The sequence below is a fragment of the Hydra viridissima genome, unplaced genomic scaffold (assembly GCF_058129835.1).
Source record: "Hydra viridissima isolate aposymbiotic clone 2 unplaced genomic scaffold, HvirCarnegie_v1 scaffold_14, whole genome shotgun sequence".
Taxonomy (NCBI): domain Eukaryota; kingdom Metazoa; phylum Cnidaria; class Hydrozoa; order Anthoathecata; family Hydridae; genus Hydra; species Hydra viridissima.
In genome coordinates this window covers 7,669,184-7,687,907 of record NW_028324313.1, presented here as the reverse complement: position 1 = coordinate 7,687,907, position 18,724 = coordinate 7,669,184, and the positions used below count along the sequence as shown (strand labels likewise).

Sequence of the window (18,724 nt, the reverse complement as noted above, 5' to 3'; positions counted from 1 at the left end):
TACAGAGAGATCATTTTCTATGCTAAGAAGAATGAAGACATATTTAAGAAATACAACAACCCAGAAAAGTTTAAATCACTTATCCATTATCAATTGTCACAATGAAGAACTGGATATTCTGGATATGGGGAAGATTGGTAATGAATTTGTAAAAAAGACAACCATTCGAAGCAATACTTTTGCTATAAAAATTATTAGTTCATAAGTTAATAAAAAAAATACCACATTTTTAATTATTCATGTAGGAACGTCCTTTTTTATGTTCCTCAAAATTTCGATTTGTTGTCAGTTACATTTTGAAAAAATATGTGTACCTTACCAAGTAACTTTATCATATATTTTCAACTTTTTGTTGCATTTCAAATAGATAATAGTCTCTTGTATTCTTATTGAAGTTATGGTTCATCTATAAATGATGCTAGTTGGAGGGAGGAATGAAGTTTTTGCCTCCTAGCATTTCTGTTCGCCCCCTTGGCCAAAGTCAAAAGTCGGCTTTCCTGGTGTCTAGGGCATGGAATTATTACCGTTTTTCATAATTACCGGTAACGGTAAAACCCCGGTTTTTGACATTTTTATTACCGGTAAAACCGGTAATTTAAAGTTTAAAAAAGGCTTGAAATGCAGCAAACCGACTTATAATTAACACAGATTTATATCACATAAAGTTAATCTCATATTAAGCTCAAAACAGTACATCCACTTTCAGATATTACTGTTAAATATCACAAAAAAAGAGTTTAAACAGTTTAAATAAACTCAAATTCTATAGATTGACTGATATAACATTTAACACAGTTGTTAGGCATTCAATACAGAAATTACTGCTAATTGCTGAGCTTTTTTCAACAGAAAATAAGCTCGTAAAATACATAAGGCATCAAGAGTATTATCATTCAAGCTTGATCTGAGTTTTGTAACAAAAAGACCACTGGCTGAGAAAGAACGTTCAGCTTCAACACTAGTTACTGGTATACCCATCAATGCATTATACAGCATTTCTAAGTTGTTTGTGCGAGTTTTTGTCAGCTCAAAAACGGCCATTTCCTTCAACAGTGATTTGGAACTGGTGCCCACTCTCATCCTCTTTGAACTAGAGGGACACTTCAGAGCATCCTTGATAGACTGTTCCAATTGTTCTGCCAAGGAAGATTGTCCTTCATCAATATTGGGTATTTCTTGACATTCTTCTTCCGATTTATCTTCATCTTCGTAGCTCTCCTCAAACAGACGACAAAATAATTTGGCAGCAGTATTTGCAAGGGCATTTCGTTTCATTTGTGGAGTGTCAAAGACATCCGTACTTTGCCCTTGCTTGTCCAAGGCCTCTGAATCGTTTAAATAAATCAATAGATTTATTATATCAGGATTTCATCTTTCCTTTATTCTTTTGACTAACATTTCTAATACCTCATTGCTGAAAGTTGAATTCTGGATGCTCAATTTAAGGAAAATAAACTTCAAAATCTGATCACTTGAAATCAATGTTGCATCTCGTCTACATAAAGATTCTGTTCCCACTTTTACTGGTTCTAGGGCTGCAATCAATTCTTCAAGTGTGTTAAATTCTTCATCGGAGAAGCTTTTTTCACTAGAAATTTCGATCAATGACATCTTGATAGGCTTCTTTAGCTTAAAAAATTGAGACATCATGTCCACCAAGCTGTTCCACAAAGTTTTTGAGTCAAGTATAAGTGATAATTCTTTTTTAAACTCAGCTAGAACGTGCTTTTGAAGAATATCATCGTTTTTGACAAGGGGCTTTCGAAACAGGCGTACACAACATCTTACTTTTGAAATAATGTGTCTCAGATCTTCATGGACTTTAGGGGGTTGATCATCTTCAATTACTACCTGAAAGTGTCAGTAATTAAGAAGATTTTTTTAATAAAAATAATCTTATTTAGATGCTTTATACTTTGGAATAATTGTATATAATACTTACCTGTAATCCAACACCTTCTTCATCTTCGTAATCGCTGTCATCAGAGATGGAAATATCATCAAGTGCAAAATCTTCTTCTTCATCGAGATCAGGAATGACTTCTTGGACCGGAGTTCTTTTGTATAAAACATCACAGACTGCTAAAAGGGTGATATGTGCCAAGCGCAATTGATGGGTTGGTAAAATAGCTTTTCCGAATTTTTTCATTACAGCAGCTCCATCAGTTGTAGCTGCCACAATATCAGAGTCCAGACAAATTCCAAATTCTTTTAGCTTTTCTCTAACAATGGTCACAGCTTTATCCCTGGCATTGAGCCAAAAATTCTTACCATTCCCAAATTCCAATGCCGATTCTTGACATGAACATTGATATTAATAAACCTTCTGTTACGAGATGATGTGTATTCATCAAGAGTAATGCTAAAACTAATTTTGTTTTTCTTCATTTCTTCAAACTGCTTTTTATAAATGTCTTTAACCTCAAGACATTGCTTCATTATAATTGCTTTGATCGATTTTGCATCTTTTGGCAAGTGGTATCCTTGAGCTCCCAATGCCGCTCTTAAACGTTAACTTTTTGCCAGTACTCGAATTGGTAATCTATCAATGGCGACTAACTCGGACAAGGCAACTGCCAAGGAATCTTTTTGGGTCACGAAGAAGTGATCAATTTTTCCAACTTTTTGTTCAACTTTGGCTGATACTTGCTTCATAGCATCGGCCTCGATATGATGCATTAATTTGAGATGAGATCTCATACCACTGGTAGATCCACCTTTGCACTTGATTTCTTTGCTACAAGTTTTGCACTTCGCCAGCTGCAGATCCTTGCTGTGTAAGAAGTGCTTCCATACCTCGGAATTATTGTTTCCTGCAACAAAGGTCACCTTCGTGTTTATTGCTTTTTCACCAAAGAACTGCTTTCTCTCACTGTGGTGCGTCTTTTAGGAGTTGTCAAATTAAAATGAAAGCAAAATACCAAATTATTTAATTAACAAAATATCATTTTTAAAACCGCGGTAATAGAAAAAACCGGTAACGGTAATTTTTGGGAAAAAAAATTACCGGTAAAAACCGGTTTCTCATTACCGGTTTCCATGCCCTACTGGTGTCTCAACAAAGCTTTTTATAGCTTTTAACATCGCCAACATTAAGATGATACTATCAAAGCACTGATCTCAAAATATAACTGGATAGCGTATTCAATTGCCTTTTTCAAAAAAAATTGAAGCCAAAATTGGCCTCCCAAGATGGCGGCGATCGGAGCTCTTAGCGGTGATCTATGTACATTTTATAAACTTTTTACAGAAATATTAAAGAAAATAAATAGATTTTTGAAAGAAAAACTAGACTATGAAATAAAGTTTTAATAACTTTAAAGAAATGAAATGATTTCTAAAAAAATCAGACAATTAAAGTAATTATTTTGATACTAAGGTACAAAATACTCGATATACTTTACGATTAAATATTATTTATGCATAATCTATTTACCTTTTAGTTCTTAGTTACCCAATGCAGTGTGCTAGAAGGTTGATAACATGACTGTATGGTAAGCGGCAGTGGTGTCTACTTACAATTTTGACAAAGTTTATATTTTCAATTTTTGTAGCAAGATACCAGATATGTACATGCTGCATGAACTATTAGCTGAGTGCTGTGAGTACACACAACTAAGGGCTTCCTTCTAGGATCATTTAATACATATATGTAATTAATGGATATAGTATTTAATAAAAATATTAAGTACAAAATATTATTTTTTAATATATGTTATTTTACTTATATATTATTCTTTGTAATATTTCAGCTCTCAATGATTGAGTCAATTGTCTTTAACTTGTTATTCAAAACAAATCATTAAGGGAATGTTTTGATAACATATATTTTGTATGTTATCAAACATTATCAACATTATGTATCTTATCAAAAAATTTATGATACGTAGATTTACAATAAACTATCTGCATTAAATGTTGGAATTAGTACTTTCTTATCATTTCGAACAAACCAGTTTTTTAAAATTCAAAGACAGAGGAGGTTTAATTAAACCAACTAAAAGTGTTGCTATCATATGCGAAGAAACTGAAAGATGTTTCCAAAGGTTGCTTGCCTCAATAAATGGCAACCTTCCAAATAAAATAGGAATTCAAAATCCCATTTCTGGTGCTGTTTTGAGATCAGTTGATTACTCAAAAATATTTAATGAACAAACTTCTCATATGTTTGACTCAGCTATAACTGGTAACCATTTATTTGCACTGATTAAACTTATTTCAAAAAACTATGCAAAAATATATCTTTATCACCTGGGAAAAAACAAACTGCCAAAATAGCTGGGAAAAAGCTTAGGAAGCAAATAACAAAACTTATCCTATTCAAAAACCAATCAAAAATATTTTTATGATATGATATGGTATGATATGATATGATATGATATATATATATATAGTATGTATATAATGACTCTAGAAGGAACATCTGAGTTGTGTGTAATCACAGCGCTCAGCTAATAGTTCATGCAGCATTTATAATTTTTTAGTGCCTATCTGATGAACTAATACCTAAAAAACATTTTATCTTAAAAATAAAATCAGCTGCCTACCATGCTGTTGTGTTATTAACCTTCTAGCACACAGCATTGGGTAGTTAAGAACTAAAAGGTACATAAATTTACACAACTATTTGAAACTTGAGATTTCTGCACAAGCAAACAAATACTTTTTCTTTACTTTTATTAAACAAACTAAATTTAAACAAATTAAAATTAAAATTTGTACTTAGTTTTACTGAGAATTTTTATTTTATTATACTTATTCTAAAAAACGAAAAACAGAAAGTTAATATAGAGCAACTTATTGTAAGAATATGTTTTGTTAAATAAAAAAATATTTATATTTGAAATTTATGTAAATATTCCGTTATTTTTATGAAAAAAATCTTATGTTAAACCTAAAAACTGGATTTTTATAGAAAATTATATATTTATCAATATTTGAGCTTAAGATATAAAACTTGATTATCATCAGTTTTTTAATTTTCATATCACCATTCCTTAATTCCGCCGCCATCTTGGGAGGCCAAAACTGGCTTCAAAAAATTTTTTCGTATACGCTATCCAGTTACATTTTGAGATCAGTGTATCAAAGGTGGTAATACTTTTATCAGTTATGTGTGGCTCCTCTTTATTCACTATAAGTTGAGCAACTCTACTAACATTTTTTTTTATTATGTTTTGAATCAGTTCATAATATTCTAATTTTTGTTATCATTGGATTAACATCAACTGATCTTTTAACTGTTTTGGAAGAACTTTCAAGGGAATGTCTTTTACAGATAAGACTCTGGTTTATTTTTAAAATTACTTGGTGGAATAGATTTATCTAACAATTTCTTTCATCGCTATTGGATGGAAATCTGTTAACTCGAAATTTATTTTTAACGTCAATTTCCTCTGCATCCAGGAACACAGCATTTTGATGCAAGTAAAACTGGCATTTATTTTACATAAAGTTCAAAGTGTATCATCGAATGGGAAAGATTCCCGGGGCCCCGTGTGTGTACAAATAATTTATTTTAAAGTCTTATTTACTCATCACTTATTAAATTTTACTTACCGTTTCTAAAAAATCTTAAAGACCAAAAATATGTTAGTTTTCAACGTAATATGCTTCTTTTTATTCCATTTCTTTTTTGTAAAATTTAAATTCGAATTTTTTCAATCGAATTTTTTCAATCGACGTCGTTAACTTTTCTTTTGTTAATTTTCTTTTTAAAATTTTAACTGGTTTAAAGATCAGTTTTGTAAAAAATCCTTTTAAAAAAGTACAAATTCAAATACTTGGTCAAAAAAAGTATTTAAATTACAAATACAAAATATTTCACGGAAAAAGTATTAAAAATACAAAATAAAAATACTTAAAAATCTAAATTACGAATTTCATGTATTTTATGTAATTACAATTTCTTCAAAAACACAGAACAATGACTATTGCGACAATAGAAATATTGATAAGAACCCATTAAGTGCAAGAAATAAAATGATGGAAAGACTTTTTGCATCTGTTGACTGCAATAAGAAGACTGGAGAAGATATTGCTAATTTAATTCTTGAAACTCTACAAAGGTATAATATATAGGTATAATATTTATAATATAAAGGTATAATATTCCTATAAATGACTATAGCGCACAAGTATATGATAACGGATCCAACATGAGTGGATCATAAAGGTGTATAAGAATTGAATGTGTTAAGCCATTTGCTGAAAAAAATAATGAACTCAAAGTAGCAAGACTCTGTTTTGGAGTAAAACTTAACGTCGGAAACTCTATCAGATCTTAACGGAATAAAAAAATATATGGAATCTTTTGAATGCTTAGTATTGGCAAAAATATGGCAAAAAGTTCATGCATCTATAAATTACAGAAGTACTGTTTTACAAGCTCGCAATACTATACATTGATGTAGAAATAACCAATTTGTCAAATCTTCTTGTTGAATTAAATACAATAAGAGATAGTTGGGATACTATTTTAAATGAATTTAGATTGTTGGGCATATCTTTACAGATAAACAGTTTTCAGGAGAAAAAAAATATGCTAAAAGGAAAAAAACAGCATATGAGTTGTCATGAAAATTAATGGCTATGAAAATTAATTTTTGAAGTTATTAATTTGTTTGCGAGTCGAAAGGCTCGCAAAGCTCCATTATGAAACAGTGTTAAACATTTTTTGTACACTTTTTCCTGACTTTAACTTTTAAAAAGATTTAAATAGTTTTGACTTTTAAAAGATTTAATTTTCATTTTTAATTTTCAATGGCAAGAGCACGCTTCTAGCGGTCCTTGGTATATGATTGAACACGAAAACTATCCCAGGGCCGAAGTCTCTCTCGGCGGCTATGACCGAATACGTAAAAATCTATTCTGCCTCCATTCAAAACTTACGGGATGCACGGCGGGTAGGCCAGTAGCATTTATCATCATGTGACAAACCCTTTCATTATTTTATTTCATTACAGAATCGAATCAGTAATACTATAAATAGTCGCAAAACCGTTGTTTATGTAATAACTTTTACGATAAAAAAAATAAAAACTGTAATTCCAAATAATAAAACTGAAATTCAGCTAAATAGGATTCAGGTGATATATCATAGATGTATATATCTTGTATTAAAATATTACAATATTTACAAGCTGATGTAATCAATCTCCTTGTTGTTAAACTTTTCTTTAATTATCTTTTCAAGTTGAATAATTTTTTGAGAAATTAAAGGAACGAAGCAGAAAAAATTTTAAAGAAAAAAAAAAACCAATAAAATTGCAACCTAATAAAATCAAATACAGAATTCGATTTAAAATTAATTTTGCCGATAACACAAATGATAAAAGAAACTTTTTTACTTTCCATCAATCATTTCTGCTAACTCTGTTATTAGGTCGTCGTCATCAATATCGTCGTTTATACAACTATCACCTTCATCGGAAGATAAATCGTTAATCTCCTTTTCAAACTCCTCGTCTGAAAGCAGGTAATCGTCGTGTTTTAGGTTTGCTTCCTCTCTAAATGGGGAGGGAGAAATCAAAATATTTACACAACCCACACAAATACGCTTTAAAACAGACAAGCAAAAAAAAAACTGAACTTACAACGTTTCTTTAATATGCTCCGTTAGAGATGGTAAGTATGGCTTTGTTTTAACATTACTACTTTCTTTTTGAGTGTCGGATAAATTTAAATGTTTATGTAATCCGACGCCGTTAGTTATTTTTTCAGACGGCTTCAGACTCACAGTATTTTCTTGATTAACTGTCAAAGAATTATTCAAAACTAGTCCATCACTTACAGCTTTTTTCTCTAATATTGTTTCTCTACTAATCTTGGGTTCGCTAGACGAAATAGATGGCTTAGTAAATTCAGCCTTTTCTTTGACGAGAGGAGTAAGGCGCTTGATAAAAGGGTGTTTTTTATCTGGATTGTTATTAGATATGTTTTTCTCTTGTTGTTTTCGCAACTGCTTCTCACGCATTATATCGTCAAACGAGCGAATACCGATGGAATTCTTTTCGTTACTTTCATTATTAACAACTGGTTTTGCTATCTTTGATAAAAAAGAAGAATAAAAAAAACATCCTCATTACTAAAAAAAATAACTACAACAAAACGTCATTTTTATATACTTACAGTGATGATCTTTCTTGGCAAAACTGCCTTAACTTCTGAAAGTGATGCATCTAAAAGTAGAGCAAGAAGAGCAATAAATATTATTTAATAAATTAGTAATAAATATCAACCACAACCACAACAACAACAACAACAACAACAACAACAACAACAACAACAATAATAACAATAATATAAATTTATTAATTACAAGTGTTTATTGTTTTCCTTAAACTAAAAATGCAAATAGCAAATTTGAGGTACTAATTTTATATATTCTCTAAACTTAAAAGAAGCACATTTGAAAACGCAAGAGAGAGCTTACTTTTTGTCTGTTCTGATTTAAGTTTTTCACTAGAAACACTGCTCAACCCCAAAGTGCTTCTTGCTTTAATAACGTCTTTGGTTTCCTTCTTTGATTCTGAATTAATATTATTCATCACTACAACACTTCTTCTTAGTTCTGTTTTTGCTTTTGCAGATTTAGCATGCAATGGATCCATTGATAGTTTTTTTACTGAACTTACTCTGCTTGTTGTTTCATTTGGCATAACTTTGCGCTTACGTTTTTCCTGCATTATTTCTTCAAAAGATTTTACCCTAACATCAGATTTTACAGGAACAGCCTCTTCTTTATTGTTTGAGAATTTAACTTGAGACTTTTCTTTATGCAAATCTATTTTAACCACTTTTCGTTTATTTCCAGCAGTTTCAGGTATCCTTAAATTAGCTTTATCTAAAGAGACATTTTTTACTGGAGATGTTATTTTTATATTTTTCTTTACTTTGTGCCCAGAACTTTTATGTATTACATTAGTTATGCTTGATTGAGTTAAATAATTTTTTTTTTGCTGGGCTACCTCATTTAACTCTTTTACAAGTTCATCATTTTCATCTATGGAAATGTTTATGTCAGCAGTTTCATCAGGAATAAATATTTCAATGGATTCATCGTGTGAATTTTCAGTGGCAGTCTTTTTAATTTCTTTTTTATCAGGTCTTGGTGAACTATTTGATAAATCTTCAAGAGTAGCTGATCCATCAACACTAAGTTCAACACTATCACCTTTACTGAGAGCTTCAGATTTACGATCTTTAATGTTAAATCCAGAAACAGTTATTTTTTTAGATTTCTTAACTTTCTGTGTATTTTCCTGGAGTTCATTATTTTTCTTGGACTTCTCTTCTGAAGTTAATTCGTTAAAATCCTCTTCAAACTTATCCCTTCTCTTCTCCATAGTTTTTCTTAAGACCTTTTCTCTAAGTATTTCTTCATAACTTTTAACATTAATTTTATGCATAGCTTCATCGTTTTGTTCTATTTTTTCATTTTTCTCTAATGGAATATCTTTGTAGTCACCATAAAGTATTTCTAAACAAAGAAAATTATAAATTTAGCTTATCAATAAAAGATTCCTTAATTTAAAAAAAAAAAAAAAAAAAAAAGTTCTCCACAACATCAGAGATAAATAGTTACAAACCTTCATCAGCTTTACTCAACTTTAATTTTCTTTTTGACTCTTTAGAAGACTTCCGGCCTATTTAAAAGGTGAAATATGTGAGGGAACTCAACTTTTACGAAACAGTTAAATTATTTAATTTAAAAAAAGATCAAAATTGATTTAACAAAGTCCTACTATGTCTTCTCTCTTTTTTATGTCGTGTGTATTTCTCTTTGTATTTCTCTCTCTTTCCATTGTTTTCAAAACTTTTGTCCTCAACTTAAAAACACAAATTAAGATATTCATATCAGATGCAAAAAAAGTCATAAAAAAAACCCTGAGCAGATAATTATTATCTTAAACTCACCAGCTTTATTTTTCTGAGCTAAAAAATCTTTAAACATTTGAACTTGCTGTTGAAAATCTATAAGAAATCTTTCACAGTGAAAAAATACAAAGAAACTTTTAAAAAATTTCTCAGACCATACAAAAATCTTAAACAGAAGTCTATAAGAATTAGAAGTTTTTAAATTCTGATCAAACTAAACAAATAACTCAAAAAAATACCATTTTTAGGGAACACAGATGTGGGTGGCAAAATTGGTGGTGGTCCTAAACATAGTCATAATAATCTTTTACATTTTAAAAGTGGAAAACAAATAGTGAATGATCAATAATTGTAAACTTTCATAGTCAAAAACTGACCTAATATGGATGCATGCAAGTGTGGACGAGGTACATTAATTATAAGGGGTTGTTGCATAGGTATTAGCTGTGGTGCTACATTAAGAACAGTTGAAGGAGTTAAAACTTGACTAGGTAATGGCTCAACAATGTTTGCTTGTGTCTAAATAAAATAAATACATTTAAAAAATTTTAAAAATTGCAATAAAGTAGCAAAATTTGAGAGAAAAACAAACTTGATCAGAATTTCATACTTAAACAGAAATGTAAGAAACTAGAAGAAAATTTTAAATTCAAAGGCTGAAAAAGTATTTACCACTACAATGGCAGGGATTATTTGCCTTAAGGGATTTGTAGGAGGTAAAATAGCATTATTAGTTTGTAATGCAGGTATATCATTTGAGAACTTTAATGTAGCAAGTGGTAATGTTGACGAAAGTAAAGGCTGTTTAACAGTAGATGCAGATGAACTTTTTATATCAACTGCTGTTGTTCCAGGAGTGACACCTTTTTTGTTAACATGAATATATGTGCAACCAGGATCTAAGCAACCAGAAGGCATAGCTTCCCATTTGCAATGTACTTGGTTTCTAGTATTTGAAAGCAACATATGGCGCAACAAGCATGTGGGTTTAAAGCAGACACCTTTCAGCCAATCAGGACATGTAACTTCTGTACTTTTTGCAGCTGGCTGATGACGAAAAGCACATTGTGATCCCTGAGACAATTTAAGTTAATTAAGTAAGATAGAATAATGAAAATTTATAGTAGCAGTTAAAAAAAAAAAATATTTAAAACTTAGAATTATAGGAATTTTATATTTAGATATGCATGTTTTATACTTAAGATGCATGTATTTAGGATAAAATATTTTTTACCAGGAGTATGCATAAATATATCAAAACAGTTTGCTACCAAGGTGGGATTAAAAAGAAAACTTTAACAGTATTATAGTTATCAATACCTAATTTTAACAATGAAACAAACTTCCACTTTAAAAGAAATTCCTCACCCTAACACAGCCACTTGTGTAGTAGAAATAACAATCATCCCCAATTAGTGCCATTGTTTATTTGTAAAATTATCCAACTGTTTGAGTAAAATAGTTAAGAGAGAGAAATATAGAAATATCGTTGTGAAAATTCTGATCAAACTGATACCAAAGAAACAGCTCTCTCTTGAAATCTAAGCTGAAATGAATTTTCAGAGTTTATTAATTTGAATGATCATAACCAAGCCATGAGTGAGTTAATCAACACGATGTTTGATCTTCAACGCAAACCTGGGTTTGTGTGATTACTCGTAAATATTGAACTCTCGTATCTCAAATTCTCACTGCTTTTTGAGATGAGATCATCATGTAGTTTTTAAAAACATACATATACTCTATAGCTGAGTAGTTTTAAAAAAGAAATATCCAATTACATTTACACATGTCTATTTTTCAAAGACATATAACAAAACCTACTTTTAAGATTCATTACTATTTATTGGTACTTTTTTCCACATAAAATAATCAGCATAGACTTAAAAAAAAGATTTAAAAAATGCGATTCATAGGAATTTACAACTAGCTGCTTAAAAATAACTCTACACCTTTCTATAATTTATATATAACAAAAATACACATTAGAATGCAGTTGGTTCTCAATAAGGCTTTTAAAAAATATTGCAACCACCTTAACATATATCATAGTATTGACACAAATTTTTTAAATTTTCTGCTACAAATATCATATTTATACAATCTCAAAAAATATATATATACTTTTTAAATCTCGATCACTAAAACAAAACATATATGTTCACAAACTAGGTGTTTTTATAAAAATATCAATAAATGTATATACATATATATATATATTCCCCCACTTTACATGATTTTCAAAATTTACATATAGAACAGTACCATATTAGTATACATATGCAGTCTTTAAGTAAACTTTTAATAAAGTAAAAAAAATAACAGGTATCTGTTAAATTGATTTTGTTTACAAATTTATAAAGGGTGTGCCACTGCACAAACAGAACAAAAAGACTGTGCAATAATGTATAATATACATGCCTAGCAAATGTGAAAAAAAAGATAATTCATTTTCATACCTAAACTCTTGGCTAGATATTGTCCCAATAAAAAAAAAGTCAAACTCATTAGCAAACTAAAATGCCACAAAAATCACAATTGATATAATAACAACTTTATGTAAAGAAAATAAGCTTACCTCGGTCATCCGATTACCAGGAATTATACTTGCTTATCTAAGTATAAGGAAAGTGAAGTTATTTTTAACAGAACAGAAAAGGAAAATAGTTAAAAAGTTTATGTAGATTCAAAAGCTTATGCAGAGGTTTTTTGATTTAAAGAAAGAACTTATATTTAACACGGACAGGATTGAGTAGAAAAGAAAATTTTAAAAATCTATAATCAAATTCAACAACTTTTCATATCAGAATCTTGATTTTTAATTTAAAAAAGAAACTCATACGTGTGAGCATACTTGTGACCAACTTTTAACCGGGATACGTTAGACTCTTAATCGGCTAGTGAAAATTTACTTACAAATGAGCCATTATGAGTGTCTTCTGACGTCAATGTTCTAGCCAATAAAAATGTTATGTAAGCTACTTCAAAGCTTTACTTCAGACTTATGGTATAGCATAGTATTAATTATCCAACTAAGTTGTAGTGACGTAACGTGAAGTAACTAGATAAACCTATTATATCTCGCAAATAAAAGCCAATTTCTTCTCTAAGAGTTAAAACGAGTGAAAAAATCTAATTAAAACTCACCATTGAAAATTTCACAATACCCTTTTAAAACTTCTAAAATTATTTGAATTTCTTTTAGACTATGTCAAATCGACAGTGGAAACCTGCTGTTTGACGGAAAGTGATTTGGTTGCACTCATACCAATTGAGAGGGTATGAAGGCTTTAAGAGAAAACTTAAATGAAAAGTGAGCTGGCGAAGACAATAAGCTCCAGAAGATGTTTAAGAGTTCTTCAATTGAGATCTGGAAAAGGCTTAAATTAAACAGTGGAAATATAATAAACACTAAAAACTGTTCAGTTTTTCGTATTTAGGACCATTGGTATTTAGGATCATTTGTATTTAGGACCATTGGTATATATATATATATATATATATATATATATATATATATATATATATATATATATATATATATATATATATATATATATATATATATATATATATATATATATATATATATATATATATATATATATATATATATACAGTGCTCGAAGTGGGAAAAAAAAGGTAGCGGGATGGTTTTTAATACTTTCTAATCACCATCCCACCTATCCTAAAATTATAGATTTCGTATTTTGTGTAGATTAAATAAAGGAATTATAAATCCCTAGAGTATCCCTATAGTAAAAAACCTATATTAAAAAAACAACTTGAGGTCCGTTATATTCTTAAGAGACTGTCACCGTAAAATATTGAGTTGAGTTTCACATCAAACGTCATTAAGCAATCAAAAAACAATGATATATTTAAACATTTTATTTTTAAACAAGTCTTATTTTTTTGTATTTACCAATTTTTAAATAATTGAAAAAAAATACCATCACATTGAGGAAAGGATTGGCAACTTTCAATACTCGAAAAATCTGTCACTTCTTTATTTATTTCAGTGTCATTTTCCAAATTACTTTTAGAACTATCACTGCTTAACTTTCTTTTCCTTCCGCTTGCTAGCCATTTACCCATATTTAAAATAAGTAAATTTTTTTAAAATCATAACATTTAATGTTGAGTAAATCTACTGTGTACTATATTTTATTTCACCAAAAAAAACTCTAATGATACTTTATCGAAAAAAAAAAACCAATGTCGCTTTTTGTTGCTTGGTAACTTTTTATTTAAAATACAAAAGAAAAGACACAATGTTTTATAATTATCGATTTAGTTTTTGAAATTTCTACCGCAAATTTTTAAATAACAGCTGAGACTTTAGTTCATTTAAATTCTTTAAAATTGTTTTTACAAGTTTATTTATAGGAGGAAAATAAAATAAAATTTCCATTAATTTATTATGTACCGGGATGGCATCCCACCCCAAAATATGCATAAAAAAAAGAGGTGGGATGGTCTTCAAAATTTAAAAAGGTAACGGGATGGCATCCCGCCCCATCCCGCCTCACTTCGAGCACTGTATATATATATATATATATATATATATATATATATATATATATATATATATATATATATATATATATATATATATATATATATATATAATTATTTACAATATAGTTAGATAAATAGATAGATTTATTGATTGATTGAAAGATAGATAGATAGATAGATAGATAGATAGATAGATAGATAGATAGATAGATAGATAGATAGATAGACAGATAGACAGATAGACAGATAGACAGATAGACAGATAGACAGATAGACAGATAGACAGATAGACAGATAGACAGATAGACAGATAGACAGATAGACAGATAGACAGATAGACAGATAGACAGATAGACAGATAGACAGATAGACAGATAGACAGATAGACAGATAGATAGATAGATAGATAAATGACAAATAGATAGATAGATGTAAATATATAGATAGATTTATTGATTGAAAGACCCTGGAACCAAATGTGCGCACAATGGTAGTATGCGATGATGGAGCAAACATGAAGAAAGCCGGAAAGGATTGTGCTATAAATAAAATCTGTTAGCTTACTTCTTTTGATATCGTAAGCTTAAGTTATATGATTTAATAATATTTATACCTAAAATGTGTATCAAAAAAAACTTGTGTATATTTTTATCCTCATGCGCATGGGGCTTTTACTTAAGCATTTACCATTTATTTTTCTAAACTATAGATAAATTTGATAGTACAAAGTGTTGCCTCGAAATGTGAGTTGTGGAGAGATTTGAGTGTTAAGGTGACAGGGCTCTGGTTGGCTTCTTTAATCGTTCTCAGAAATAAAAGGATTTACTTACTGCTGAAGCATCAAAAATTTCAGATATCATAATTACCAAACTGGTTCAAAATTGCTCAATTAGATGGAATAGTGAGCTCCATCAATTACATCAATAAACTTCTGCCTGTCATCAAAATTGCAGGAGAAAAAATATTTCACAAAATCTAGTCAACAAAATACCAGATGAAGAGGAGATTGAACAATTGAAAAAATTTGAAGAACTCTCTGAACTTTCAAGTCCAGAGAACGAGGTCTCAATAGTCCATGTCATTCCAAAACTATTTGGTCTGGAAGACGAATTTAGCCAATATCACATGATCTCCAAATTCCATGATAAAAGAGGTTGCTGATCATGAATTGTTGGAAATGAATAACAAGTTTCCGGAATGTGGAGCTAAAGCTTTAAAATATGCAAATGCAAACATGTTGGATCTACGTTACAAAGGATCTACATTACATGGCATTGGGTAAAGGTACAACATGACCAAAATATCTTCTGAAGGAAGCTGTGTTTAAGATGTGTAAATTCGAACTTAGGAACACCCCCTCACTCAACACATCACAATTTCTCGTTGATGACACACGACAGCCCAAACGTTTGGAAATCTGGTAAATAACCCGGGAGGGAAGACCTCCTTGATGACGGAGATCAAGGCGGAGTTAGAAAACTATTTAACAACAGCACCGATTGCCAATAACTCCAGCAGCTTCCTCCAGCTCTGAACGAGTATTTTTCACGGCCGGGAATATCTATGGTGATAGGAGAATAAATCTGTCAGCAAAGTTGAAAAACCTGTTTATATAAAAGAGACCTTAAAACATATGAAGAAATGAATGATGTGCCTTTTATAGTTTGATTAAATTTTTTTCGCCATTATTGTAGTACAATAACAAATAACAATTACCAAATAAAATTTTAGATTTGAACAGAAGACTGTTTAAAACTGATTCGATTTCGTATAACTGCGTTTTTACATTCTCGTATGAAGTTTACATTCTTGAAGGGTTTACCGACTGACTTGATTAAGGTAATAAAGAGAGAATTACTTTGTTTATGGAAAAGTGGAAGCAAGTAATTTTCTGTGATGAAAGTTACTTTGACGTGATGAACAGGAAAAGTAATGTTCTTGTTAAAAGATTTTATTCTAAAAAAAGTATTACAATTGATTTATCGTACTAAAAATTGCAAGGTGTTGGTGATAGTTGGTAATTGGAACCGCCTGAATAGAGTAGGTATTTCTAATACCTATTCAGGTTGAATCAACCAACATACCTACTGTACCAACAACCTACTGCAAGGTGCTAAGAGCTTTTTGTTTCCATCACCAAATAAAAGGTTCTTTAAAGAGGATGGTAGAAGCTTTAACGAGATATGACTTCTTTTATACAGCTTGCACAGTCAAAGTTTTGATGGAAGAAATTAAAAGCGAATGCTTTTCTTTTTTTTTTTACAATTTTACTTTGATATTTTAAATAAGCTTTGAATTAAAAAAAAATTAATGCCCCTTTTTTTAAGAAAACCGCAGCATATTGTGTATAAATTTCGATAATTTGATTTTATTGTGAATTTCTATGACTATATTAAAAGTTCTAGTACTTAAATAATTGAGTACAGGTGTTGTGAGACATCAGCATGAAAATTCTTCTAGCTTTCAAATTTAAATAGTTCCACAAAATAGCAAATGGAGTATTTGTGACTGTAGTTGGACAGATCAGGGCATTACCCTACTCTGGTTAAAAAAATCCTTTCTTCCATAATCGATTTTGACAGACCTTATGTATTCATTTAAAAAGTTTATGATTCACATAACTTTGTTGATTTAAAAGATGCGGTAGCAGCAAGCTAGTAGCAAACACAGATGTAGAATATGAAAACTTATTAAATATTCGTTTTGTATTGAAATCTTTGGACTTTTTGAACTTTGAGTTGTTGTTTTTTTCTTGTTGGTAATTTTTTGGTTTCGCTGGTTCGCGCTTCCGTTTCAGCACGTGGATAAAGCAATGTTCACTTAATTCCATTTAACAATCCTAGGAAAACCATGTTTGAGTCAAATTTCAAAACAACGGTTTAAAAATGGTTATAGTAATAACCATGTGCTTTTTTTTATTAACCTCGTTTTTTGCTTTTGTTTTAAAAAAACTCCATTTAGGTAATTTCTTTAATGTTTTAAGAAACCTTTAAAACTTGCAAAATATCATCAGAACCTTTGCAAAAATAACTTAGTATAATAGTGTGAGGGCAGTCTTGAGACTAATTAGTCAGGAAATTCGATGTTTTTAACTTTTCTCCCTCTTCACTAGAGTATCATTAGTTTTAAATATGAACAACTTTGCTAATAGGCCTCGAGCTATTGATGATGACACATTGAATAAAGTAAATGAACATACTGAGTCATTTCCAGTAAGCATTACACACTAAACTACGGAAATCTTAAAATATATTTCAAGTGATTCAATTGATATTACAAGACACTACTTAGTTTTAAATAAAAAATTTCCTGATTTGGGAGGAGTTATTCATTATAAATTCTGAACTATTTGAAAGAACACTACATCACAAAGTTTAGACGACCCTAGGTTCATGTTTGATTATCTTGGGGCAAAACTAAGGGACAAAAAACTATATGATAGTGCTAAAAGAGTTTGTATTATCATGTAGTTTTTTGTCCCTTAGTTTTGCGCCAAGATATATCCAAATTTGCACGAAATTGTACCTGGGCGCAGGTAAATGCGTGAATGTATATAAAATTTTGTTTTAAAATTTATTTTTACGGCGATGAAATATTCTTTTAGAGTTGAAGCTCATTTTAAAACTTTGAAATTCGTAATTTACAGAACACAAAGTCAAAAAGCGTTCGCTTTCGGCTAAAATAAGCACATTTTAAGGACTTTTCAGACCCCTAAAAGTGCTAACTACCACGAAAATCAATTGGGTATAAAGGAGACACATTCAGAAAAAGTCGACAGTTGACTTACAAACCCACAAAAAACTTGTTATTCACAAAAACTGTGCACGAATCTACGAGTTCAGATTTGGTTAAAAGACACCTAAAATTTATCCGAACGGCTTTGACTTAGATGGTATTAAATAGAAAGATGATTATCAATATGAAACTCGATAGTTTACGTAAGCTTTACAAATGTTATCTTCTTTCAGCACACAACTGAGCTACTAAAGTTCTCGGAAAATAGTTTGATTTTTTTTTTTTTTTTAAAAAAAAGAATGAATTAAAAATAAAACCACACGTAAAGGATTTATCCAGCTGATTTTTAAAATACTCAGAGTAGAACAGCGTTACTAAGCTTTAATAAAACATTTTTTTGAATGGTGTTTGAATCAAAAAACTCCATGCAAAGAACCAGAACCAAAAAATACAAACGATAACAACAGTAGCAAAATTGTTACTTGTGAGCAATTATTTTACTGAGCGACTTTTAACGCCCAAATTCTATAAAATAATAATTAGGGTAAAATTAAAAAACAATAAGAGTAAAATTAAAATACAATAATAA

At 29.9% G+C, this 18,724-nt stretch overlaps 1 protein-coding gene and 1 pseudogene across 3 annotated transcripts; both read right to left on the bottom strand.

The window, feature by feature from the left end:
- Positions 1–676: 676 nt before the first annotated feature.
- On the bottom strand, positions 677–3,041 carry LOC149879116 (uncharacterized; annotated as a pseudogene).
- Positions 3,042–7,094: 4,053 nt separating this feature from the next.
- LOC145182190 (uncharacterized) lies at positions 7,095–12,812 on the bottom strand. 3 transcript variants are annotated; one of them, XM_090071366.1, is made up of 14 exons: positions 12,722–12,790; positions 12,458–12,494; positions 12,339–12,350; positions 11,248–11,425; positions 10,552–10,953; positions 10,257–10,398; positions 10,119–10,163; positions 9,919–9,975; positions 9,747–9,830; positions 9,591–9,647; positions 8,435–9,481; positions 8,131–8,180; positions 7,596–8,047; positions 7,095–7,508 (listed from the first exon to the last, which is right to left on the bottom strand). In XM_090071366.1, the coding sequence occupies exons 4-14, from the start codon at positions 11,299–11,301 to the stop codon at positions 7,346–7,348; spliced, it is 2,553 nt and encodes an 850-aa protein (XP_089927492.1). In that variant the 5' UTR covers positions 11,302–11,425; positions 12,339–12,350; positions 12,458–12,494; positions 12,722–12,790; the 3' UTR covers positions 7,095–7,345. The 3 variants fall into 3 exon arrangements, with proteins under 3 accessions (XP_089927492.1, XP_089927491.1, XP_089927490.1); XM_090071365.1 differs by lacking the exon at positions 12,339–12,350 and having other exon boundaries at positions 12,722–12,812; XM_090071364.1 differs by lacking the exon at positions 12,339–12,350 and having other exon boundaries at positions 11,248–11,627; positions 12,722–12,796.
- Between the last annotated feature and the right edge of the window lie 5,912 nt (positions 12,813–18,724).

Bases quoted from the DNA above. Each gene is read 5' to 3' on its own strand.
- LOC145182190 (XM_090071365.1), bottom strand. From the start codon at position 11,301: ATGGCACTAATTGGGGATGATTGTTATTTCTACTACACAAGTGGCTGT. The intron at 10,954-11,247 runs GTGAGGAATTTC...AAATTGTCTCAG, and splicing joins ACACAAGTGGCTGTGTTAGG to GGATCACAATGTGCTTTTCG. The intron at 10,399-10,551 runs GTAAATACTTTT...TATTTTATTTAG, and splicing joins TAATCCCTGCCATTGTAGTG to ACACAAGCAAACATTGTTGA.